This window comes from Gasterosteus aculeatus, chromosome 6 (genome assembly GCF_964276395.1).
Source record: "Gasterosteus aculeatus chromosome 6, fGasAcu3.hap1.1, whole genome shotgun sequence".
NCBI lineage: Eukaryota > Metazoa > Chordata > Actinopteri > Perciformes > Gasterosteidae > Gasterosteus > Gasterosteus aculeatus.
The window spans coordinates 11,603,568-11,630,568 of record NC_135693.1 but is presented as its reverse complement, the minus strand read 5'-3'; the positions used below and the strand labels follow the sequence as shown (position 1 = coordinate 11,630,568).

The 27,001-nt window shown below is 45.4% G+C and overlaps 3 protein-coding genes and 1 long non-coding RNA gene across 4 annotated transcripts; 2 read left to right on the top strand and 2 right to left on the bottom strand.

Annotated features, from left to right (window-relative positions):
• Positions 1-5,829: 5,829 nt before the first annotated feature.
• On the bottom strand, positions 5,830-9,261 carry nkx3.3 (NK3 homeobox 3). Its single transcript, XM_078105010.1, has 2 exons — positions 8,662-9,261; positions 5,830-8,335 (listed from the first exon to the last, which is right to left on the bottom strand). Exons 1-2 carry the CDS (start codon positions 8,936-8,938, stop codon positions 7,821-7,823), a joined length of 792 nt encoding a protein of 263 aa, XP_077961136.1. The 5' UTR covers positions 8,939-9,261; the 3' UTR covers positions 5,830-7,820.
• Positions 9,262-10,277: 1,016 nt separating this feature from the next.
• On the top strand, positions 10,278-19,344 carry LOC144409522 (uncharacterized). Its single transcript, XR_013468019.1, has 3 exons — positions 10,278-10,560; positions 16,469-16,608; positions 17,704-19,344. It is a non-coding gene; the product is annotated as an uncharacterized LOC144409522 (long non-coding RNA).
• nkx2.3 (NK2 homeobox 3) lies at positions 11,235-14,273 on the bottom strand. The gene is made up of 2 exons (XM_040179340.2): positions 13,552-14,273; positions 11,235-12,644 (listed from the first exon to the last, which is right to left on the bottom strand). Exons 1-2 carry the CDS (start codon positions 13,940-13,942, stop codon positions 11,980-11,982), a joined length of 1,056 nt encoding a protein of 351 aa, XP_040035274.1. The 5' UTR covers positions 13,943-14,273; the 3' UTR covers positions 11,235-11,979.
• A 2,643-nt stretch (positions 19,345-21,987) lies between the features above and the next one.
• got1 (glutamic-oxaloacetic transaminase 1, soluble) lies at positions 21,988-26,935 on the top strand. Its single transcript, XM_040178776.2, has 9 exons — positions 21,988-22,224; positions 23,368-23,549; positions 23,630-23,753; positions 24,064-24,176; positions 24,282-24,386; positions 24,555-24,705; positions 25,008-25,173; positions 25,280-25,422; positions 25,908-26,935. Exons 1-9 carry the CDS (start codon positions 22,116-22,118, stop codon positions 26,045-26,047), a joined length of 1,233 nt encoding a protein of 410 aa, XP_040034710.2. The 5' UTR covers positions 21,988-22,115; the 3' UTR covers positions 26,048-26,935.
• Positions 26,936-27,001: the final 66 nt, after the last annotated feature.

The window sequence follows — 27,001 nt, the reverse complement described above, 5'->3', positions numbered from 1 at the left end:
TCTAAACAAACCTGCAACCCCTTTTTCTTCTCAACTGAATATATTGCCATTTCAAGGCCATCTTGTCTCACTTCATTTGGACAGTAACACCCAAACGCGGATCGCGTGCATTTTTTCTTTTGAAAGAAAAATAGACCCTTACAAGTTAATGACGGGGCTGGCAGAAGCACATGCATGCACTCCCCTGTGTATTGGTGTAGGCCAATGTTTTGGAAACTCAAGCCTCCGGTCGAAGCCCCTTACAGCAAGCACCTGTGGAAGGGTGTGTTTCACACACACACACACACACACACACACACACACACACACGGTCAGACACACGCACACTCCAACGGTACTTAGGAATGCGAACGCCTGAAGTACTCTCGTCCTTGACAACAACTCTCTCTCTCAGTCGCTCGCCTTCTCTTATACGCTCTCGGTATTTGTGGCTCTTTTGTCACGTTTCTTGTCAAATAACCCCCCCCGTTCCCCACCAAATCATGACCGGACCACTCAGCGTGAATTACAGAGTGATACAGGATTATGCCCTAATGTCCACTGTATTCCTTCCTTGCCAAGCAGCTAATGGACGAGGTGTGATCACAGGCTCTTTGTTTAACCCGCTGAGATAGACGCACACATAGTGGCGCAGGTTGTGATCTCACGGCCCTTCGGGGTGCTGCTGGATAAAGGAGCTGTTGTTTTAAGCCCTTCGGCTGCTGCGGTCTCTCCCACTCCGGGCACACATGCAGCAGGTTGGAGGAGGAGAGACCTGAAACCAGAGCAGAGAGGCTCCAGTTAGAGCGACCGGCGCTACACAGTACATGAAAGAACATGGTGATGGTTTCATGAATTTTTGGGGCCTGAAGGATCTAAATTTTGTCGCTGCAGTTATTTCTTAATTGGTATTTGTGTGAGATCGTTGTGCCTACTAGCTAGTTTCAAACTAGTGAGAAGATTAGATTCTATACCTTTCTATACATGTTTGTACTGTTAAAACACAGTGAACGTGCCCATAAAGACCATGCTTGTGTGCTATTGGCTGCTTGGAGATGTCTGATGGAGCGTTTGAAAAAAAACAAGCAAACCATTATGTAAACAGGATGTTTCTCTAAGTTCTATAAATAATTTTACAGCGGCCGGTGATATATTTAACTTAACTGCAGGTCCTTTGTAAATCAAAGTGTTGCCGTGTTTCATTCCCGCGTATATGGAAAACATTGTGTTCCAAAATGATTCATGCAGTTTAAAATGACTCAACCTAACCGAGGCTCTTGTATGTTACCCAGACGCTGCAGGCATCATGTTTCCACCTGGTTCATTACTATTAGATGTTGATTAGATTCGTTCAGATCTCAATTATGTGCTGCATCGGGCAGTTCTCGGCTTTGTCAGTAACCCTGTTTCGCCCTCAATGTCTGTCTGCCCAGTCCTTCTTGCAGAAATAAAAAAAGAAAACCTTTTTTCAAGCAAAATTTCGTCACCTGGAGTCCAAAGATGGCAGCATCAGACTGAATTATGAGGCATGGCAAAATGAAAATTCCGGATGACGGAATATTTGCCATCGTGGAAGAAAGATTAATCAGCCCACTGTGCCAGTTGTGGCTTGACTGTCTCCCATGGTTCCGTGCTGTGGAGAATTAGCATGCGGGGGAGACACGGCTCCTGTCATCACCTAAGAGAACAAGTTGGGAGGAGAAATTCTTCCCACCACCACCACCAAGGATACGAGATGATTGCTAAAATACCCACACAAACACAGATACACTCAAGCGCACGCTAATTCCAATGTGGGAGGAAGCCGCAACAGAAGAGAAAACAGCTGTTTTGATTATGAGCATTTGTATGTGATGTGAAGCCAGAATGCAGGACAATATGGAGACGTCTGTGGCGTCATTTTGAAACAGGATCCTTCTCACTTTTCCTGCTATAGAAGAATAACATGCAAGACCTGCAATGAATAGAACGCGCCTCGATAAATCCAAGTGTTTATAGTAAAATGCCATTGCTAATGGGCCGGAATATGGAGGAGGAAAGAGGCGTATGGGAGGGAGGAGGGGGGCGATCAGGCTCCCAGGGCGGGTAAACTGATATTTTCATATGGGCAAAGTGTGATGATGGAAGAAACATAAAATCAGTGGAGGCTAATAAGAGTTAGAAAAGCTGTGTGCAACGTTGGACGTGGTGAGTAAAGGGTCATGCTTTCATCATCAAAGTGACAAATAAAATGCACACATACAGACACACAAATATGCACACATATCACCCCCTGGGCCTTTGGCTGTGAGGCCGTGGCAATGTCTCATGAACTGCTGCATTGTTACAGATGACTGCAGGTGTCCACCACTTTCTCCCACTTTGCCCTCAGTTGAAAGTCTTTTTAAAGGTAAGCGAGGTCATAAAATCTCCTTACAGGCGCTTCAGAGAGCTCCTACCGCAACATAACACACACACACACACACACGCAAACGCAACCATAGCTACACACATACACACACCCGCTGTATTCAGAGCATGTGCACAAATGCAAAGACACACACACACTCGCGTACTGAGACAAAAACTAAAGTTGTCTGTCAGTAGGTTGGAGTGTGGACGAGATTCTTTCTGTGTGTGTGCGTCTGTGTGTGTGTGTGTGTGTGTGTGTGTGTGTGTGTGTGTGTGTGCAGCGTCCCTGACTGCACCTGTGTGCAGTCAGGGACGCTGAGGAAGAAACAGACCTCCTGCCCTTTGAACGTGATCTTGAAAAGAAAGCTGTCTTCTCTTCCTGTCAAAAATAGCTTAGCGGCCGTGCCTTCGAGCGCCAGTCGGCCCAAACCGGTCTGGTGAAAAGCTAAAGCCATTCGTTTATTCAATGGAAGCATCCACACCAATTCAGAAGTCATCATTAGACAATAACTTGAGCGACAGGTGTTTGTAGCAGTGAGCTATATATATCGGAGACATTTTAATTTTCATTAAGGTGGGTAATTCATTTGAATCCATGTTGTTTTTGCTCTGCAAAGTTACTGATATTCTAGATGAAGATTTAAACACTCGTGTTTAAAAATATTTGTCTTTGGCAAACAGCTTCAGGGATGATCTGTCCAATTTACATTGTATCTGTCTGTTTGTATCGGGTGGACTGGTGTGTGCGTGTGTGTGTGTGTGTGTGTGTGTGTCCAGACCTCCACAGATAGAGTATTGGTTCAAGGTTAGGACATCATTCTTCTCACTCTGCATCTCCGCCCTTACCCCTTGTGAAATATATTCCTCCTGCTGTTCGGTTAATGATGTGGTCCAGAGAGCAGAACATGAACAGGCCTCAAAATGATGAAGGCACAACAACCAAAACGGCAAGATTGGATTTAAACTGCAAGCAGATTAAATTAAAGTTAGTTTGAATTGGTGTTGCGATGATGAGTCAACCAGCAGGCCTGTTGACTGTTTATGCACCGTTTTCGCACAGCAGGGATAAGTCCCTCTCGTTTGAGTCGTGGAGAGAGAGAGAGAGAGACCGAGGGGGGAGAGGGAGGAGGGAAGCTTGAGAGGCCGTAAGTGGGCCTGAGGAGTTTCTTTATCAACCCGCTGATAGGAGTCGTCTCTCTGTGTGTCAGAGCTGCTCAATGCTCTCCTTGTCTCCGCTTATCACCGCTAATTAAAACATTTGGATTCCTGCGGCCGGGTCTGGAGGAGTGTGTGTCTGTCTGAGCATGTGTGTGGGAGACATGAGAGCAAAGAGGAGTTGGAGGAAGGAAATGTGGCAGCTTGGAAGACTTCCTGTCCATCTATGGACAGAGGAGCTCAACGCGCACTCACCCTCAACCGGTGAAAGACGCACCGCTTCTACAGACACACACACAGAAACACTACAATTTATACAACTGTTATATATTGGATTTCCATTTTATTTTGCTGTAGTGTACTATGGATGTATGGCATTTTATTTTCAGCTTAATTTCGATATTTATTGTATGTAAAAGGTTTTCATTTGTAAATAAAGCTGAGCATACCGACTTGTAATTAACATATCTTGAGTTACTTTCCCTTAAGAGTTTTACCTTTTGTGCTGTTCCTTAATCTGCTTCCACTCAAAGTCTCAGCTCTGAATATCCCGTATCTCCTCCTAATGGACGACACGCACACTCACACACTCACACACTCACACACACACACCAGACCTGTGCTCCTTCCTTTAAATGAGTCTGTTTTTAAAAATTCTGGGTGGGCTCATCTTTCTATTCTTTCTAATCCCTTCGTGGCCTTTGCTCCTGCTCTGACAAACACTCAGCTGGGATCGTTGCATTTCTTTGCACGCACAAAAACTATGACCAGTGGGGGCAAGACGAGTACCGGGTTCCATATACTGCTCAGCCTCAAACATCAAACAACGTTTGTCAAAAGATGTAAACCAGTTGTCAAAAGACTCTCGCTTTGGCGTCTAATTTGGAGGAACTTTGTGGACCGCGTCATGCAACAAGTCACCGACTCCGCTGATTTCTAGAATTGGTTCAAATTGTGTACAAAGGTGTGATTGGCTCATCCCAAATGCAACCAGGGGGGCTTGTGAGTGCATGTGCAGTCGGGGTGATGGATGTGTCTTCCCCAGGGGAGTTGATTTCTTTTTGTTTTACTGTAAATGTTTACATTCCCATATACACTGATGCTATCTGCTAATAGTTTCTGGAACAAGCCTGAAGTGTCCTCTGGGGGAGACTATTTGCAGCACGTGTGTGTGTCTGTCTGTGTGTGTGTGTGTGTGTGTGTGTGTGTGAGAGACCAGGTCAAGGGGAAGCAGATCTGTCTTTAAACAGAGGTATTAACAATGACCCCTCTCCTTCCTGAGTCCTGCCCCTGTGTCTGCCAAGGGCCAACGCATTAAGGCACAGGGCAAAACACACACTACTTCTTCCTCTTGTAAATATTTAGCTCTTGTTGTAACTGTTTCAGATAGTTCCCTTCAACAACTGAATCTCAGTCTTGCGAGAGCTGGAAATCTCCTCACATCAGCCGTCGCAAGTCGCGCCCGCAGCAGTTGTGTGCAGGCGACATCGTCTGAATCAACGAGACCCTTGAGGAAATCGTCCCTGTTACAATTGGTGCACGGGAGGCGCCTGTGTAATCGCTGCTCCGGAGCCCTGTGAGAATTCCCCATCAATAGATGTGGATCTTTAAAAGCAAGGCAGGCGTGGATTAGGTCAGGACCGTCATTCCTTTAACGCGGCCCCACCTTCCACGCATTCCTCCCAGTTGAGACGTCTGCAGCGAAAAGACAACAGGAAGTCACCTGTTACAACCGGTGTTAACGCGTCCTTTTTAATGCTTTGTCTCGCTGTGGAATCTGGTGGCGATTGAAGAGGCAGAGGAACATGTTCTTCTGCCTCCCTTCACTCTCTACGTCTCGCTCTCTCTCTTCCTCCTCTGAGCCTTTTCCTGGGGAGGCCGGCTTATAAAGCACGAGTCAAAAGTGTTTACATATTTGAGCATTAGATATTTATACGTGCAGTAATGTTTGAAGGATTAGTGGGGTATACTGCGTGAAACAGCACACAATTGATGAGACCCCGGAAGATATCTGAAGGGCAAAGAAAAAAACGCTGTCTTCACTTTGACGCATTTTGCTGTGCAGATGGATGGTAGAAAAGCTCTCTGGGAATGCCAAGATTCAATAATCTATCAACTGTGCAAAAGCAGTTTTACGCTCGCTTGAGGTGTTTATGAGCAAAGGCCCAACAAATTCTGTATGTAACTCGTGCCCGAGGAGCGGTTTCTATTGTTGTTCCCATCCGTGTTCCCGGGTATCTATTCATATTGTCTTTGGCATTGTCTGTTGACATGAGATAATCCAATTGAAATTGAAACAACTTTCAGAAGACCTCACATGTTTTATTTATAAGAACACATGAATAAGCCAGATATAATATCAGACACAGTTGTGATTTAAGTGGAGATCATGACCACCACAGCGTTGAATATCCGGGTTGTCTTACTGACTCGTTTTTTCAGTACCTTATCTCTTCTCAATGGAAAATGTATTCAGTGTGACATCACTGGGTGCGGGAAAAGAAAACGTTACGCTAGACAGCAATGACTAAAGCACTATTCACCAGCACAATGTGAGTAATCAGAGCACAAAGAAAGCAGCATACCTCAGAGCCACAGTGCAAGACCTTTTCTGTTGCAGCAACCAAAGCACCCCATGAAAATAATTAGACGTAATGTAGCGCTGTTATTTCAAGTTGCACAGTCAATAGAGGTGTTTGTGCAGCATCCTCCCTGCCCCAAAGCTTTGTCAACCACTTAAGATAGTGTGAAGTGGTGTTTTGATGCAGGAGATAGATGAGTTTTGGTCCGGTGCCAGGCCAGAGGATGGCACACGGTGTTCCTCACCGCCAAAGCAGCGTGTCTTGGAAAAAGTGAAACAAAAATAATGTCTATTTTCTAATTTTTCTATTTCTGTCCAGTAGAAAACGTATTTTATCTATTTATTGACAGCACATCGGCATGTCTATTGCCACGCAAGAGTACTAATGTTTGAAAACCAAAGACTTAGTTTTTTTTACTATAGTGCAGCAAGCACATCTTTTGGGCATGAGTGTGTTGACTTTTCAGAACGAATGCCTGCTGCCTTGTGCAACTTGTGCTGAAGGGCGGCGCATCTCCAATGTCTGCTCAACCTCTCCGACTCATGCAGCCAGGAGGCCTCTTAACAACAAGCATCTCAAAAGAAATGTTCCCCCTATAAACTTAATCGAGTTCAGTTGGTACATTTTGTAATTGTAATACTTGAATCAGTAAACTAAATTAGCTGCTTTCTGCATGGACCTTTTTACATCCACGCTCACGCACACACGCACACACACACACGCACACACACACACGCGCACACACACACACACACACACACACACACAAACACACACACACACATACACACTCTAAAGGGTAGCCCAAATAAAGAATGTAGTCCTGCAGGAGTTATGTTGGTTTTCATTATCAATAAAGTTGTCCAATAAACATGATACATGCATACTTAAAATGTCAGAATCTTGGTTCTGCTTCTTGCATGTTGAGATACTTTCGCACATTGTTTTTTTAATAAATTCCTCTCTACTCCGTCTGGTCCCTATTGGATCAAGGGGGTAAAAAGCAACGTATAGTTCCGATCATATTATTGTTGACTATGAGCCATGACTCGTTTCATTTCCTGTACACATATTTTGTCAATTATTTTTAAAAGATACAAAAGTTCACACCCACTGATATTTTAATGTTTGGTATAAACCTCTAATTAAAAGGTAAAAACCTTCATCAAGTGAGCTGAATTTAAGATTTAGAAACACTAAATATTTTATTTTTTCAATCAATGCAATCATTGCAAAGTGTTGACATATTCTGGGTTTGCATGAAAATTGCTGGCATTTAAATTGTAGTTATTAAATTAAACACTCCCAAGATTGATTAATGTTTAAAGTGAAAATTACAAAAAAAGAATGTCCCTCTAAAAATGTCGCTCTGTTTGTTGACTGTACAATTAATTTTCCCATTCAAATAAAACAAAAAAAGCATGAATGATTTAAAATAGTGTAATTAAACCATAATATATTCACAGAACTTGTCTAATGAACCAATTCGTCACTACGGGCTTACACAGAATGTCCTAATATTATTATTTCATTGATTAAGGCGTACAGGACCATTTATTAACCCCTGGCCAAAATGTCGAAGGCTCTGGTTTGAAACACTCAAATCAAACAGACATCCAAAACGAAAACAAAAAAGTGAAACAATCAGGCAGTTTGAGCAGAGAAGGTAATCCATCGGGTGTGCCAACACCTTGATTTGGGAGAGACACCAAGTCACGTGAGCATCCCTCCACAGGACATGCCGTTCATGCTCCAGGGCTGGCAGCAGTGGTGCAGGTAGGGGTGGTACTGGTAGGGTTGCTGGTACTGCGGCACAGCCATCGGGACGTGTACTCCATTAGCCTGCTGGTACTGCTTCAGATTGTCCCTCACCAGCACTTTCACGGCCACTGTCTTCGGTGAGCCGTACGCCACCAGCTCGGCTGCCGTCTGGCGCCGTTTGGTTTTATACCTCCGGTTCTGAAACCAGATTTTCACCTGAGTCTCTGTGAGATTCAGAGCTTCCGCCAGGTCGGATCGTTCGGGGCCCGAGAGGTACCGCTGCGCGATGAAGCGGCGCTCCAGCTGGTAGACCTGCGCGTGAGAGAAGGCCGCCCTGGAGCGCTTCTTCGTCCCGGGCCTGCACTGCTGCGCGTCGGGGGAACAGCTGGCCGCCTCGCCGCTGTGGTGACATCCTTCCTGCGCGCCCTCTGCCTCCCCTGTCTGCCGCGCGGCGTGCGGCTGCTGCTCTGCATCGCCAAAGGGACAAGGAAGGAGATGACATATAGCGTTTATTTCTGCGAAGGTGGCGCAAAGCACCACCTGGTAGATGGACCTGGTGCAGATGTTGACCGTTGTGAGGTTTTCCTCCGTCAGTATATTGGGAAATGGTGAATGAATGCAATCATTGCAAATGCCGCTAAAAACATGTCATCACACAGTTTATAAAAAAAAACTTGAATTGCGCAATTTTTAAAGTCTAATCTAATGAAAACAAACGAAATTGACAATGTATCGTCAATGTGCGCTGCGGTCTTTACAATTCCGCACTGCCAATTGGAATACAACCGCTCACCTCCGAGCTCGGTCTCCGGTCCCGTGGCCTCTTCGCAGTAGGTGTGAGATCGGAGGTGTCCGATGGAGAGCCTGAGATCAGCAGGACGTATTTCCGCCTGGATGCGGTTCTCGTTCGCGTTTGGATGAGTCAGTTCGGGGACTCTCTCGGCGCGCCCGCTGAATCCGCGGCGCTCCGGCGCGCAGAGCTCCTCCGTAAACCCGGTACCGAGCTTCTCCCGGGCGTCACGTCCCGTGAGGATGTCTTTGATGGAGAAGGACGAAAAGCTTAATGTCATGATTAAAACAAGCGCACGGGATATTTCCTCGCGCTCGCGTGTGAGTTATTCGGAGGCATGGAGAGATCAGTCCCCGGCGATTCGATCGTTTCTCCGCTTGCCGTGGTTGTTTTTCTAATTTGATTGTGGTCATCTAAGTCCGGCGTGCTGAGCGAGCTGCACCGGGAGCCGTCAAGTCCTTTAGAAACATCTCAACAGAAGCTTCTGTTAACCTTTTTTCTCTGCCTGGTCCCTCCTCCGCAACGCCCATGATCCACGCTGGCCTCCACGCTATCTTGAGTCCGACTGACACATATTTAGTAGAAGATGTATTCCACTTTGGTGACGTGCTTTTTATGAATTCGTTGCGTTAAACAAAAACAATATTGTATTTTAAAATTGTTTAATGTGTTAGATCATGCTCAAGGAGATGGACACTGTTGGTTATCTCAGTCACCTTGGATATTGGACAAGAGGGAATATTATCGAATAACTGTTTCAGCAACATATTTATATGTGATATGTGAATCCAGCTCAGCAAAAGGCTTTCAGAAGCTTCCAAAATCCTGATATGAAGTATTATACCAAGTTTTGCTTCCAATCGTGTATTTTGTACTTTTAACGCACAGTTCTAAATGGCTCAATATGGCTACATTTGCTCCCGCGCGTCAATTGTATGTAACATCCGACACTGCGAAGCTCAGGATTTGCTCCATGCACACAATTGTCGATATTTTTTAATTAAAAAACATACGACGTTTTAAATATATTAATCTGACCTTTTTGGAGACCGCGATGTTTCGTTCAAACAGGCGCATAGCGCCGCCACGTGGTCATGTCTATAAATATAGAAAGCAGAGAGGTTGGTAAGAAGAAAAGATGGTAAATACCCCCTCCCCCCCCCTCTCTCATCCCCCCCTCCCCGCTGTCCACAATCCGCAATCAGCAGGCTCTTCGCCGAGAAGTCGCGATGACAGATGCAGTGATCTTCCGTCCTCCGTGTTTTTTTTGGTCTTCTTCCTCTGACTAAACAGAAACATTTGTGTTTACCACAGAGCGCCAATCGGCTCCAGCGTCTTCATGTGAACCAATGGGAAGACCGCCGGCATCCTCGCACCTATTCAACGTTTTAGAAGAGCTGTTTCCTTTTGTATGGTGCTTATATGTGACTGTTGTGTTCATGTCTACACACGCGAATCCGTTTGTAAAAGTATCTGGACTATATGTGGACATGTTGGTGTGATTGTGCGTACACGGCTTCCACATTCCAGCCCGATTTATTCATTGTGCGAAATCGCTGGTTTGTCTTTTATGTTCTAGAATATTAAATGTAATTCATGTAAAAAAAAAAAAGAAGTGTATATATAAAGAGCCTATAGCCCAGCGTCTCCGCGCACTTTCCCTCACACATTGGAGGCCCTGCTTCCTCTGGGCTCCTTGAGTGGTTGCCATTGGAGACTTTGTTTTGGGGAAACTCCGCGCTCGGCGCGGCGATGATCCGAGCTGCTATCTTTGGAGGCGGCAGATAGCGATCGCAGCGCCTGTCAGAGCCGCCGCGGCCAGGGCCGCGTCCTCAGGCATCGCCGTCCTGTCGCCAGCTCTATTTACACGAGGGACTGCGCAGCACTTAGAGCTGACACCAGGTATGTCCCACACCGGCAGCGCAGTAGCCAGGGGAAGTGGCCCAGTGAGGCTATCAGAGGAGACAAACACTCTGTTTACGTTGCCATTCATCTCCATCAATGGCGTCTGCGTATTCCACCATGCCTGGGAGCTTGAAGGTGTCTGCTTAAGTCCAAATCTCCAATTGACGGCGTGTGTGTGTGTGTGTGTGTGTGTGTGTGTGTGTGTGTGTGTGTGTGTGTGTGTGTGTGTGTGTGTGTGTGTGTGTGTGTGTGTGTGCCCTCGAGTGTAAAGTGAGGGGAAATGTGGGTAATTATTATCATTGTATAGACAATTCTAAACTAACCGGCGATGTGTCATTTAAATATTAGGATTATTTGGAATATGGATTGAAAGTGTTATTTTAAATAACACGGTACATGTTTTACTTAATTCAGTGTCATACCGTAATGAAATCTTTTATTTTGTATTTTTAGCAACAATATGTATCATCCAAAGTTGTGTGAGTCTCCGCTCTGTGGGTCCCGGGGATGTTGGCTGTCTGGTTAATGTCCATCTGTGAATCCTGACCGGACATTAGCGCGCCTCTAAATTCTCTCTGGTTCTGGTTCTTGTCTCAGACCAAAGTCTAACACAAGCTTTTCTCACAGGAAAAAAAAAACGATTTTAGACGATGAGAAACCACGAAGATTAGTTTAACTCAACATGAATTTATTTGAGTTTCTCGTGCGGGTTATTATGAGGGTTGAAATGTAGCACCTGCTTTCAAGCAAAATCACAAACGTGTTATCGGGGCTTCATTTCTACATAAAAACATTGCTACTCAGTCGTTCAAAGTACATAAAAACAGTCACATATCATTAGGTTTGTTGTATCATTTACTTTCATCTTCAGTGAGAATAATCAGCATTAATTGTAAATTGTGGCCGTTTTAATCAGTTAACATTGGCAGTCTAAATTACTTTTAGAGTAGAACAAGGGTTGCTGGCCAAAAATAAATCACACTAAATAAGGAAAAAGCTTGATACCTACGCATAATTGGGATTTAGTGGTCTATTTTGTTATTAATTGCAATTGATTTCCAAGGCTCCAAGGGCCTTAAACCCATATGTATTTATTATGTATATATACAGCTTCATTTCATTTTTGTCAAACATTTCATCCATTCTGAACCAAAAGGCCACATTATACAACACACAGTCAATCCAAAAACAGCAGGTAAAAATTATATTTCTAAACATTGTGGCTCAGAGGGAAATTGGCATATACTATATGGTTCGTGTCTCATTGGGTTCCATACGCCCCGAGCTCAACTTCTTGCGTTTCCGAGTTTTGAATTTGTCTTTTGTTGCATTGACTTGACCACGTTTTCCTCGGTAGAGTCCTTTTAGCCAATCCCAGTTCACTCTCCCGGTTATCATCGTGCGTAAAGGCTCACGCTACCATGCCCGTATGCCCTGCAGCGTCCCCTGGCAGGGTGTGACCAGGGTTCCTTGGGGCGCCGAGCTTTGCGTTTGTGCGCCGAGGTTTCCCAAATTCATGTTCACAAAAGCGTTAGCGGGAGGGTTGTTGTGCGGCAGGGCGGGTAAACTGGAATACGTACAAGAGTACGTGTTAGTGTACACCGAGTTGTTGTAGCTGTAGGCCGGATAGCCGTTGTAGCCGTACGGGCTCGGGGCACCGACTGCGTAAGAAGTGTTGTAGTTCTGAGATCCAGTCAGACAAGGCCGCCCGTCCCGGACCAGCACCGGCACAGCCACCCTCCTGGGCGGCGGGGGCGGCGGGTGGTGGAGGTGGTGGTGGTGGTGGTGGTGATGGCCGGCCATCTCCAGACTCTTGTCCTGCCGCTGCCTCTTGCATTTGTACCTCCTGTTCTGGAACCAGATCTTGACCTGGGTGGAGGTGAGTTTGAGCGAGCTGGCCAGGTGCTCTCTCTCCGGCGCGGACAGGTACCGCTGCTGCTTGAAACGCCGCTCCAACTCGAACACCTGAGCCTGGGAGAAGAGCACGCGGGGTTTCCTCCTGGTCCTCCGCTGCTTGGCGGTGGGTTGCTCTGGATCCGGGTCCTCGCCCTCGCCCTCCCCCCGCAGCGCACCGCAGTCCTCTTGCGTGGGGGAGACACGTTTAAATGTCAATTACAGGGACAACAAGATCCAACGCGCCATCGAGTCCCACTAATATCCGCATAAATTAATTTATTGAAAATGTTTTTCTTTCTTAAAATGTAAATTAGAAATTGGGAGTGAGGGTGGAAAATAACGCATTACTCATAATTTGGATGGTTTCCAAAGCACAATATTTAGCTTGGAATTTGAATTTAAATATGTATTTTGAAAAAAAGAATAAAATGCACTGGATTGGAAATGTCTTAAGCCTTTTTGCAACTTGGCCGAGATAAATAATAGAGGAAAACGTTAAGGACTGAAAATAATTTCCCAATTAATTTGACATTAATTGACATTAACCATTTTTAGAGCTTTGGAAATTAAAGTTGAAACTAAATCATTCGTTTTATTAAGATTCTTCTGATTTTATTTTAGCTTACTGCACATTTATTTTGAAAAAATGTACATGTAATTCATGGGTTTATTTCCAAAGAATACTAATCACTTCAGATATAAAATCACTTAAATGGCTTCAGCTATTAGCGAATGAATAATTTGTACATTTGCAAAAATAATAGCAATCTTTAATTTTCATATCATTTGTAACTCAAAGCTTAGCAGTTCATTCACCTATTTGGTGACTTTATTTTAATTTTATACATAACCAACAAATGACAACGCATACGTATTTCTCCAGCCGGTTTGGAAACTTAAATGGAAGCCTAATATTTTACTTTCGGAAGAGAGGACGATATGCTGATAAACAAAAGAATCTCTTCTGTCATCTCGGTCCGTACAACTCTACAATTTATACCAACAAAGATGATGATCATCACCGTCACCAATATCATCATCATCATCATTATCATCTTCATCCTCATTGGGGATGAACATCATTGTACTCACTGCTATCGCGGTCTTCCTGCTCGGTCCCCAGCTGGAGGTCCGGGGAGCGGTTCTGCGCCGGGTTGCCGAACATCTCCGCGGGCAGACCGGACTCTGCCAGTCGGTCCTGAACCGTGAGCGTGTTGAGGTACGACATCCTCTCCTCGCCCTCCGAGACACCGGAGCTAATGGGACTCGGACTGTCCCTTCCAGCCAACATGCAAGAGGGCGGAGAGTGAGAGCGGAACGGTTTATTTGGGAAAGCTCCCGGCTGTGAAAGCGCAGCGGAGAGACCGAAGCAGGAGATAAACTGGAGCTGGTGCTGCTGAGACTGTTGCTGCAACTCCAACTTCAGAATATCCTTCACAGAAAAAGGCGTGGTGGAAGAAGTTACGAGCTGGCTGGGAAGCATTATCACCACTATCGGAGGGATGACAGATAACGGATGGTCAACGGGGCCAAAATTGGACCAATTTGTCTCCGAACGGCGCGTAAAAGAAGTGAATACCGCGTGCGTAGGCGTGAGGAATGGCGGTGCAGTGCGTGTTCTTCGTGCAGGCGGAGGTGGACTGGTTTTCTTTCAGCTGTGACATCCCTCTCCCTCGCCTGCGTGTCTGTGGCTGAAGGGCTGCAGCGCAGAAAGAGAGAGGTCGATCCTGTTTGGTCGCCTCAATTGAGTTATCTGCAAAAAGAGCTGGGTCAGCCAACATGCTGCCCTCTCCCTTTCAGTGACGTCCTGCAGCGGGGGAGGGACCCTTCTCTCTCTCTCTGTCTGTGCGTGTGTGTGTGTGTGTGTGTGTGTGTGTGTGTGTGTGTGTGTGTGTGTGTGTGTGTGTGTGTGTGTGTGTGTGTGTGTGTGTGTGTTTAAGACATAATTCCTCATTTATAAAATTATATCACTTTCGATTCCCCTCAGAACGTTTATGGTGTTAAATGTTTTGCAGTTATTTTTTTTAAATATGTTTTTTAACATAAAACCCTATCTGAAAAGGCAGCACAAGAGCCCTTTTAATTGTTGTTAAACGTTTGAACACCCAAATCCTTTTCGTTATTACAAAAAATGGTTTGAGATCATCCAGTAAACTCGAGTATGTTTAATTACTCCGCTTGTCTCTGTTTAATTGCCACAAAACATCACATTTCTTCACATCATCACTACAGTGCTTTTAAGATTAGGCATATCTTCGTTTCCTGCCTCAGCAATCCATGGATAAGATAATATGCCGCAACTGTGGGAAGTGAGATAAAATTGGCAACCGAAGGAGATATGAAGAAAATAAATGTAGTGCTTCATTTATTTCTCCTTACTTTTAAACATTTCTAGGGTTATTTTCCTCCAACATTTGGCTACGATGCCTTCCCTTGACCTCGGGTCAGTATTTATAGCAGAAAGCCATGGGTAAAACGTCCAAGACTGTTTCCTAAATGTGTTTGGTTCATCTCATGTGCAGAAACGAGCAAAAGCATTAGTTTAATTGAAACGGTTGACTTTTTAAAAAATCCCTTCGAATACAAATAATACAACCTGCTTTAAAAAGTCACACGTTTAGTTCAAAAACGTTATTTATTGTGACCTTTTGACTCCAGTCACGGATTATCTTCATCAAACTATTACCAACTGTTTTTTTTTGTTTGTTTTTTTGTAATAAAAAATAATAGATGAGCGAAATGTGTTAAGAATCTGTCTTCGGGAATTGTACCTGTGTGTCAAAGGGCAAACGCGCCGTAACGGGACACCTTTCCTCTGGTGGCCTATCATGTGGCCAAGTGCAGGCGCCAGGGTCTGAAGGCCCATTTGCTCCTTAACCGTGTGGAAAGAAAAGGAGGGCATGCCGACATAATCTCATCCGCTCACCGTCAACAAGGTGCTGTTTAGATTAGGGCAGAAGTCTTCCCCTTTTTCTCGGGGAGATCCATGTCTTTTAAAATGATCCGTTAGCGAGGAGAAGCACGGTGAAGGCATTCGCTCTGCGTTAGTGTACACAGGGCTTTAGCCACGGGCCTGTTCCAACCCCCCCGCTGAAAAAGAGTAGAGAGAAATGGAGATTATGGATGTTAAGTTAAGATAGCGCCTTGGAAAAAAACTACACTTAAATACCTAAATGTTTTGGGCTTTGTCCAGATTCACTAATAAAGACAAAGCAGGTCATTCGAACAACGTCGATGGTGATTTTGCGCGTTGTACTAAGAATATATGAGGTCTAAACGGGAATATATTGACTCGTAAAATAGGCATAAAGGCAATAAATCTGTTCAATCTTTCCCCAAATATTTACCCAGTCCAGTTTATTGGGTGCAATGATTCAAAGAGACAACAGTCCAAACACGACATAAAGTGAAAATAGCCGAAGAGTTGAAATGATTGAAATGAACAAATGATCCTGCTGCGAGGTCTCAAACGCTTTTAAGAGACTAATATGAAAAAAGTGCGATTCATATTAACTCAAAGCGCCATGGCGCAGTGCCGCAGGTACCTGACGACCTAATTAAACTTTCAACCCTAAACGTGCGCGCACGCGCACACCGTCTCGCGCGTCCCCGACCGACCATCACCTTCAGAGGTCCTCGCGTGCCACCGGCGGTCCGAAAGCGGCCGAGCAGAGAAGCGTGTTTACTGAGCGGAAGAGTCTGTTTCCTGCCTGTAACAAAACACGACTGAGTGTCAAGGAGTCGCTCGGATGCCAAATTGCGACCCCCCCCAACATACATCATCTTCATTTAAAAAATCATCGTGATAAACTGGGCAAGGTCAAGCCCACGGGAGGCATCCGCACGGACAACGCATCTGTTGGACTCATAACAAAGACAAAAATAAATTATTTTTTCCACTCATGGCACATTTCAGCGATTCCTTTGCAACACACTGCTTCTTTAAAGTCCATGTCTCACCAGGTTAATTCTGAACGTGTTTCGTCTTGTTTCCACCATCTCTCCATAGCCCTGGCGGGGCCGACCTGTCTGCTGGGAGGCGGAGTGGCAGGTGTTTACTCTCATCATCGCTCGCTGGCCCACGACACAGATGCGTGTGGGGCTGAGATGTTCTGACCTCCAAACACAGGAGGAAAGTCTGAAGACTCGGTAATGACGGCAATAATCTTTCCCTCTTTGCTTCTGTAGAGCCGAGAGGGCCATCGACATATCTGACGCTTAAGGAAAGCGTGCACCATCGGCCTGGTGCACTGTACATGTGGAGCCCTTGTGTGTGTTTTGACTTGACAGGAGCACTTAACACCTTCCTACAAAGGAGCTATTGTTGTTTACAGGTGTTAGCAACCCGGGATGTTTGATGAGGAAGTATTTTTATCCATGCTGTGCTCGAAGCCGTGCTTTGGCTATAGGACCTTTTCCCCAGCATTTTGCATTGGGAGAGCATGTTGCAATGTGGAAGGCGTGAAGCCACAAACATTAGAGGACCATAACAATGCAGAAGAGAGCACAATGCAGAGTTCACGTGCCTCATTATGAACTCCCCGTTATCTTTTTATTCCATGGTCATCTGTGAGAATGGCATAGGACCAAACTGTTGTGTGTCAGTAATGGCTCAGCTCTCCACGGTCCCGGAAGGCGAGCCTTATCAGCAGCACATGTGATGGTGTCAGTAGCCGGGACCCAGACCGCGCTATTGTGCCCCTGCCTGGGTCCGTGTGACGGATGACAGCGCCTTCTCTCTGGAGGAAATGAGGAGGCCGGCGGGAAGCCTGGGCCCAGATTTTTGATTTTTTAGCAAAACCCCGCTCTCGCCCACTTGCCGTCGGCCCAGATAGTGCAGAGTATTCCGCAATTTCAGCCGAGCGGTGCTCACTCAGTCGCATGTCAGCCCCCTCAGGGCTCATTGCGTTCAAAAGGTTAGATCCCTTAATTAGATTGTTTGTTCGACTGTGAGAGTGTGATGTTGAGTTCGAGAACCTGCTCTGTGTATCGTCGAACTTGGAGACCGAGGAAGGAGGAAGTGAGGTCAGGCCAGTCTGGGTTCCCTGCCCTCTGCCCTCCCTCGGGTCTCATAAATTAGCCTGCTGTAATTCTCTCCCAGACGGCCTTGCCCCAGCAGGTGTGTGTTTGTATACATGAGCGCTAGCGGGGGGGATGTGAGGGCCGTAATGTCTGTGATCTACGGTGTTGGGAATGGAGGAAACATGCAACCTAAATATGCTTATCCTCTCTGCTTTCACACAGGCCATGAAGATAAAGACACTGCGTGGAGGCGGGATTGACTGAATAGGAAATGTGAGCCCTGATCTTCCCTTTAGCTGCATTTAAATTCCTTCCTATTTAGCATTGGGAAACATATCCCAAATATCAAAAAGGTTGAATCAAGTTCAGCTTTTACCGGAGGGATTTTCTGCAATAGCTCAGGCGCTAACGGCTCCCTTGGGAAAGACAATGTTGTCATGAAATACAAGCATGCATGCATTTTGGCTTCAAAAGGTTAAACATCCTTGAAAGAAAATGCTACTGTCAGTCCAACAACCAGGGGGCCATTTTAATCAAAGTGACAGTTTGTTTTGGCAAACCTTCGGCTACTTATGGATACATTTAATTTTGTGTAAACTATTTCTGTACAAAACAACAAGCGATGCAGTGCCAGTGAATAAATCCCCAATGACCATCTCCCCATCTGGATTAATAAAATGTCGCATCTTCAAAGTTCATTGTAGACGTAGTCAGCTCTTTTTGCTACCTATCATGTTTTAGGCTCTATGCAGACAGAAAATAAGCACTGAGGGTCACAATTACGACGTGAGTCTTCCTCTTCCTGTCTTTGTTTCTTTGCATGCATATTTGTGTAACGCTGAGGTCTGAGAGCCGGAGTTTTGCCAAAAGAAAACATCAATCAATTAGAATAGCACACTGTAGACCTTGTGTTTGCGGTTCCACCCAACCTTATGGGGTAAAGGCCACATCAGTGAGAAGCAGTGAGTGACAAGCATATTAGCAGACCTTTATAGACATTATCATGTCCAGCGTCATGATCAAAGTCAAACCGTACATCGAGTATGTGAATGGTTTAAATTTGCATGCTTGCATAATAAATATAACAAGAGTCAATCTTCTCTTAAGGCAAAAGGGCACATACTTCCCATAATGTTACTGTATCCCTTTGTTTTGTGTGAGTGGCACATGCAGTTGGAGTGTCAGGACTTTCCTCAGTTGCCCTATTTCAGCACTATAATTGTATCATTTGGAAAATTATTTGAAGATTCAATAAGAACACACTCCTTTCACTCAATTTCCAAAAACCTCTTGTTGTATTTACAGAGCGCGCAGTGTACACGTCCGCATGCACCAGAAACAAAGGCACAGATCATGTCCTGATGCATGCAGACATCAAGTAAAGCACACACAGCCGGGTGCACGGCAGACACACTCGGCGGAATGCGGTCGGACGCACACAGCACTGATGTCTGTTATTGCGTGCACGCTCCATCACTCATTTGGCTACACGGGGAGAGAGACAGGGAGGTCCTGTGCTCCTTGCTGTTGCTGTGTCTAGTCCCTTGTTAAAGAATTGATGACACCGTCTTTGGAAAACAAACAAGGCGGGGAGCTAAAAAGGTGGTCACTCACCAAAGCTCTCTGACCCAGAGACACAGAGGCCATCGCAACATGTGAGCAAGCGTTGCCGCGTCCCCCTCGGAATGCGCTTGCAGTGTGCGCGCACACGCTCCTGCTTGTGTTTCAGGGTGATACCGTAGCCGGAATGCGACCGTGTCTTGTGCCTGAATGTGTGCCTTTGTGTGTTTTAGTGGCGGCGTTCCACAGCAACAATAACCTGCATGCAAAACAAAAACACTGTGATAAAGGAAACCTTGTTGGAAACACTTTCTTGTGTGTGTGTGTGTGTGTGTGTGTGTGTGTGTGTGTGTGTGTGTCATATTTGTGTGTCCTTGCTCGATGCCAAAATAAACGTTCCGCTTCTCGATGTCGATGAAAATGCAGAGAAGGGGGGGGGGGGGGGCCGCGAATGTTTGGCTGAAGAACTCATTGACGTGGACTTGACATACTCCCCCTGTGGGCGCTGCCGGCCGGGGGGGCCGCGGCTGTCACTCCTTGGTCTGACTCACACTTCACATCACAGCCCACGCTGGGGTCCCGAGGGCCTCCCCGGTACGAACACACCTAACCCTGCATTGGGCCCCCGAGGCCTTCTTTCTGGGAGCGCAAATCCCATAATTGCCGGCTCTGACAGTGATAGCGAGGTACCCTCACCTGGTCGGAAAAGAATGAAAACATCTACTGTCAGAGACAAGCGAGGAGATGAATGGGGTGGTGCCAGTTAACACAGGACACACAGGAGAGGGAAATAGTGACTGAGTCAGTGAAAAATGGTATTAAGTTGATTCAAACTACTTTTCTAAAAAAAAAAGATTCCGTTATTTAGGAAATGTTTCATGTTGCAAGTCCAGCCAGAGTATTTTCTCAAATACTTTTTTGTTATCTTGCTTTACGTTATCAGCAAGGTGACTCATTTATGGAGTCTCAGGAGTGTGAGGATCAATATCAGTTTAGAAGTTCAAGCCAAATCAATTTGTTTTTAAGTTATTTATTCATTTTCATGGCACAGGCGTTGCCCAGCCAACAGGGCACCACCAACAGAAAACATCAGCAACTATAATGACAGTAAAATAGAAATCATTTTAAAAATATCTTTTGTAGCGATAAAAAAAATATAGGCACATCTGTAGCACTTATTGTGTATTTAGCACATTCAACTAAGTGGGCTTCTACACTGTTGGTGGGCAGCAATTAATTCAAGATTCATTAATATGTTTAACAACTGCTGGCTTTAAAGCACTAATACATGTGGGGAGCAATGATAGAAGACGTAAAGACAACAGTCACATTGTCCCTTTGTAACTGTAAAAAACAGTTTTGAATTTACACATCATACGCTGAACAAGGACTCATTTCTTAGTTGTTTTTTTGCTCACCTGATCACGGCTTATCTAATGTTTTCCCTTTGTTTCGCTCTGCTGTTCTCTTCCAACTACTGAGAAAAACACATCTGTCTCTTTTGCAACAATATGCTCGACTATGTTCACTAGTTACCTCGATAACGTCATCTTCACCACCAAAACAGTAAAGGCCACACAACAACGGGCCGAATGACACCCAAACACAGCCGATGGGAAACTGCAGAGTCGGACCAGGATTCTCAGAGCATTCGTCACTTTGAGCGATGCCAATGTTACCAGTAACATGGACCAGCAGGCGGCCTATTTACTCACCGTGTGTGGGGCAGCTGTGGAGTAGAGAGGGTGTGCAGGGCACCGCAGGGTTGGGGGTTCGAATACCGGCTGCTCCATGTCCCATGTCAAAGTGTCCCTGAGCGAGACACCAACCTAACTGCTCCCCGGGCGCCTTTTACAGCAGCTCATTGCTCCCTCTAAGTGGGATGCGTTAAATGCAGAGAACATTTTCCTGTATGTGTAAAATAATACTTGGCAATAAAAATGGCTTCTTCTTCTTCTTCTTCTTCTTGAGCGAGCATTTGTTATTGTATCAATAGTAAAAGTACTTGTTATACAGAATGGTGCCTCTAGAGTGTGATATTATACAGTGTATCACGCCAGTGGTAAGCAGCATTGTAATGGTTAAGCCCGTGGAAGTGGAGTTAATTTGAAGTACTTTGAGTTCTGCTCAGCAGACAATGTCAATGTCTCAAATGGGTTTGATTATAAAATCACTGGTCACAAATCACACCTCGCTGGAGATGGTACAGTCTTATTGTGTTACACCATCACTAGGTTAACTACACAAACAAGGGCAAAACAATGCAACAGCCCCCGCGTTACCAGACAGAAATGTAAAAAACCCCAGCGTGGGCTTTAGCCTGAGTGCGGTATAGTATAAGTATAAGTATATGAAGCTTTTCAACAGTCATGATCCTGGTGGGCCCTCATTTATCAACCACTTCAGTCCCTGCAGACCGCTAGCGGGGAAAGAGAGCACCGTGGAGCCGGCGTGTTTACACCATAGCTCAGCCGAGGCCCTCAGGACAGAGCAGATACAAATGTTTGCTCATACTCATTCACACATCCTTACGCGCACTCGCTCAAAGCCTGTCTGCCCATATTGGGACGTGCGCCTTTGCTTTATTTAACACGGCTCTGGCAGATTTCTTGTTTTGCGAGTGATTTGATCTTGATGTATGTTTTTGTTTCACCCATAAAGTGGAAGATATTGCTGCACAACAACACCTTAGTTGAGGGCCGCGGTGGGATCGACGAGGCCACGGCGCCATCTGCTGGTAATTCTTATAATTGCAGTAAAAATCCCCAACCACCCACTTTCAACCTTTGGCGTGTCATCTGTCAGTCATGTTACGGGGCAGTTCATTGGTCCACCGCCTCCGCGAGCGTGTGTTTCCTTGAACTTTGATCGGACGGGGAACAGCGCTGTGATTGGTCGAATCACCTTCCCGCTCTCCGGATTGGTCAATCCTCTCACACCCACGTCACGCCCCTCCCGGCTCCTCCAAGTTGAAGGTGAAAGCGCTCCCTTCGTCCTCCGCCTTCATCCTCGTGAGAGCTCGCTGCTTATTAAGTCTTTACTGAAATACACAACAACAACAACAAACAACAACCATGTCGGTGTTCTGCGAGGTGCCACAAGCAGCCCCCGTAGCTGTCTTCAAGCTATCGCAGGATTTCAATAACGACCAATTTCCCAATAAGGTGAACCTGGGAGTGGGAGGTAAGTTGTCCACTGTGAGTTTGAGCCTTTTCCATGGCAACGGTAACCGGAGCAACCCTAAATCCCCAGGTCGATGTAGCTTGCTAACATCGGGTGCGTTTTTTTTTTTTTTTAGCTTAAGACAATGATGCATCGAATTTTGAATCAGACAACTGCATAGGAAATTCAATTTTCATCGATGTACATTTTTTTTGTGATGGTTGGCTGGTATTTGCCAGCAGATAGGTCTGTACCACCCACCTGCCCCGCCGCGCAGCATTCCATAACAATGATGTCATGCAATATTTTGACAAAATATTCTTGTTATGTAATATTGTGGCACAAAGATGGAGTCATCTCTGTCCTCTCTGGTTTCCTCACCTTCTCCTTCTGCACAAAAACCTCTCCCTCTCTGTTATTTATTTATTTTTATTTTTTTACCGTTAATCTTATTAAAAGTAGTAATCCTCGCTGTTTATTATGTGAGAAACATTGCTCAGCTCTGTCATGGCAGTGTATTAACAGCACCGCTCAGCATGACACGACCGCTCGAGTCCCAGGATTAGTGCAGGAGGCTGAGGCCTCGTAATCCCCATCCCTCTGCAGGACACAGATGGTCACTATGCATGCTGGGAAATGTAGGCAACACAATGATTGGTATCGGAAAAAGTCATGAGCGGCACGCAAAACTGTCAATTGGCAGCTTTTCATCTCATTTCATGAACTGAATATCTTGGTTTTTTTGATTTGCCCCGGAGCACATAACCAAGCCTTTCATGCCAGTGGACACAAAAAGGGAGAATATAACTCACTGTATATGATATTGAGCCTGAAAGGTACAGTGAGTTGCAAAGCAGGCTGATGGTGTCTGTGCTGAGAGTAAGACGGCTGTTGTATACTTTAGTCCTTATCAGGGAATGATAGGCAGTTGAGTTGGCTAAAACAGTCAACAGAGAAGTCAAAGTGCGTTATACGCCGAGCCGTCTTTCTGAGTCACATTTCTGTTATTGTTACCCAGGTAATGTCTTCGACTATTCTTGCTGCGTTCTTAAAATGTAATTATTGAGCCATACATCAAGGGCATGACTCACTTGTTCTTTCATTTTATTCTTCAATATTGGTACTGTAATTGGTAAAGTATAATACTTACATTATTTTTTGCAGCCTACCGGACAGATGAGGGCCAACCGTGGGTTTTGCCTGTGGTCAAAAAGGTTGAAAAAATAATTGTGCAAGATGTGAGCCTGAACCACGAGTACCTGCCCATCCTGGGCCTGCCTGACTTCAGGTCCTCTGCTTCTAAGATCGCACTGGGAGAAGACAGCCCTGCCATCCAGGAGAACAGGGTAAGTGCATTGACACACTCAATGTTTCCATATTAATATTATTTGATATTTAAACCACTGTCTGTTTCTGTCACTGCCAGGTAGGGGCGGTCCAATGTCTGGGTGGAACAGGTGCCTTGAAGATGGGCGCTGAATTCCTTAGTCGTTTTTACAATGGCAATAAAAACACAAAAACACCGATCTATGTGTCTGCACCTACCTGGGGTATGTGCACTCGTACACACACACACACACACACACACACACACACACACACACAGTGTACAGAGTGGAAGCCAACGCAGAGATTAGCTTCTCATTCATGGCCTTTGACTTGTCTTATGCTTTACTCAGATGTTTAATTGCCTCAGATTACAGATTCAAGATGTTCTATTTTTAGATATGGATCTTGTCAGTGATCCTGCTTAAATGTCAGTTCCTATGTGGGACACAGTGTTTACCTCTGTATGGAGAGCAAACATAAACAATGAAGTGAGAACAATGGTGTCAGACTTTTTCTTACATTGCGTTTCAGAAAACCACAACGCCGTGTTCGCCAACGCCGGCTTTGAGGATGTCCGTCCATACAAGTACTGGGACGCAGAGAACAGGGGCCTCGACTTTGCTGGTTTCCTTGAAGACCTGGAGGTAAGCTGCTTTTTGACGGGGCTAAACGGGGTACGACTTTATTTTGGACATGACTCATTTTCATTGGGAGTTAACAGTACTTGTTCCATTTTCTGTCTCCAACAGAGTTGCCCAGAGCACTCCGTCTTTGTTTTGCACGCATGCGCCCATAATCCAACCGGCACGGACCCCACACAAGAGCAATGGATGCAGATCGCAGAAGTTATGATGGTATTGCACCCGTACACGTACACGTACACGCACACAAATACACGCCACCACATGCCGTGTCGCCTCAACTATCGCTATTAACACAACCGTCAGTTCAAACAGTCACATTGTTTTGCACGCTGAATGTTTATCGCAGTATAAAGATTGTCTTATCTTTTTATTTTCTAGAGGAGGAAGCTGTTTGTGTTCTTCGACTCTGCTTATCAGGGATTTGCCTCGGGCTGTCTGGATAAAGATGCCTGGGCGGTCCGCTACTTTGTCTCCGTGGGCTTCGAAATGTTCTGTGCCCAGTCGTTCTCCAAGAACTTTGGCCTCTACAGTGAGTGAGGCCCGAGTGCTTAAGTGCTGTAGATCCCTGTAGTTTGGAATAGTTCAAGGGTGACATTCTTTGGACTGTTTCTAATCTTAATGACAGTCCCGTGTGCTTTATATGCGTAACGTTTGATAGTAGACTAAAGGGTAAAGGGTAATCTTTGGCCACATGTGCACAAAAAAATAAGTGTTTATACCACAAGCATGGAGCTAAAAAGTACAGTAGATTTGTCGGTGTTGCCACCTAGAGGTTAAATCGAGTAATGGCTACAGCCGTGTTTCATGTGCGACGTGTGTTTGTCCCATCAGATGAGCGTGTGGGCAACCTGACCATTGTGGCTCGGGACGCAGACAACCTGAAGCGAGTTCTGTCCCAGATGGAGAAGATTGTCAGGACCACTTGGTCGAACCCACCGTCTCAGGGAGCTCGCATTGTTTCCATCACTCTTAATTCACCCGAGCTCTTCACTGAATGGTACAGCACAGGATACATCTCTTCATAAAGAACACTGAAAACACTGCAGTAGTATGCGTTTACAGGCACAAAGGTAACGCTGCAGTTCTTTCTCTGTTCCTTCAAGGAAGGACAACGTGAAGACCATGGCCGGCAGGGTTTTGATGATGAGGGCTCAGCTAAAAGCTAAGCTTCAAGGCCTGGGAACACCGGGCACCTGGGAGCACATTACAGAGCAGATTGGCATGTTCAGCTTTACAGGCCTCAACTGTGAGTACGGACATACGGAGCAAGCGTTTCTACGACCTTTTGATACGTCCCTCTCGTGTTGTGTTGGTTTTTGACAGATAGCTGAGCCTTGATGAACAGTATAAACTGTCAGAAATTCTAAAAGTTGCATGTAATTTGAACACATCATGGAAAAACTTATAAAAGTGCATCACTGCTCAATGCTTACATTTCCTGAAGAGAGCCTGAACACCTCGTAACCGAAAGAAAGCCCTCTATGTTGGCTTCTACTGGCCAATTTCAGCACAGATTCATTGCTCACAGTGAAGCGTTATCAGATCGGCAGTCAAACTTTCAAACTACGAGGGCTGAGCTGTTTCATTATTCTGCGGTTTACATGCTTGCCGAACCGCGAATCCACTACGGTCTGTTACGCTTCTGTTTCCCCTTGAGACACACACATATCTGTAAACTGTAACATGGATTATCAATGAATAATGAAATCTGGTTGTGGTGTCTTCCTGCAGCCAAACAAGTGGAGTACATGGTGAAAGAGAGACACGTCTACCTAATGGCCAGCGGTCGCATCAACATGTGCGGTCTGACCAGCAGCAACATAAACTACGTGGCCGAGTCCATCCACGAGGCCGTCACCAGGGTCCAGTAGAAGACTACACTACCCAGAGTTCACAGTTCCCCCTGCAGCCCGGCGCTGAGCCACCTGATTCCACGCACAGAGTTTGTGCTGTTTTTTGCACAAACGTAGACAACCTGTCCTGTCAGTGTTTTGCTGAGCTAGGCTGAACACTGCTTAGATCTATATCTATCCAAACGCACAAACGGGAATCATTCCTTCTCAGAATTGTGTTAATAATTTGCCCCGGTTTTTCCTGTTTTTTGTGGTTCCCCATTTATAGTGTGTACTTTGTGTGACGTCAGAGATGTTCCAAACATAATGTTCTTTTTATGTGTCATCACCCGGACCTTTGTGCGTGTCAGCCCACATGTCACTGTTTTACGCTCACCGCCAGCAGTGCTGATTCATCTGGCTAAAAATGTTTAATGCGCTCATGCTGTTATGATTCATCCATTCCAAGTGTGAAAAACACATTTCCAATCTGATCAACTGGCACATGTGATTAATGGGCTCATTGTAGCTTTAATCAATGGTTGATGTCGTACTAATTCACCTCGTCTGTCTTGACAGATGTGGCAGTATTAAGAGATGAGAAGTTTTCACCTTGAACTATGCCATTTAAAAATGAGTCTTTTTGTTTTGGGTTGAGTGAGCAGAAATGGCACAAAAATACACGTGTTGTGTGTCGCTGTTTTCACAGCTGAATGTTGCAGCGGGACAAATTAATGTTGAGTTGGCACACTGTTCTGTCCGTGCGTAGCACTAGTGCGCTATTATGCAAGACCCCGCTGTCATGGACACAAACACGGTAATGATCAACCAGTTTGCTGCGGTACGGTGCACCAATAAACCCGGCACACGGCTGCAAATGAAGCTAATGTGATGATTATCTACACCAATAAAGAACTATCAATAGCATGTTTGTGGGGGTGTTGCATGTGTTGGAACTGATTTAATGATGAGTACGGGGGAATCTAGAATGAG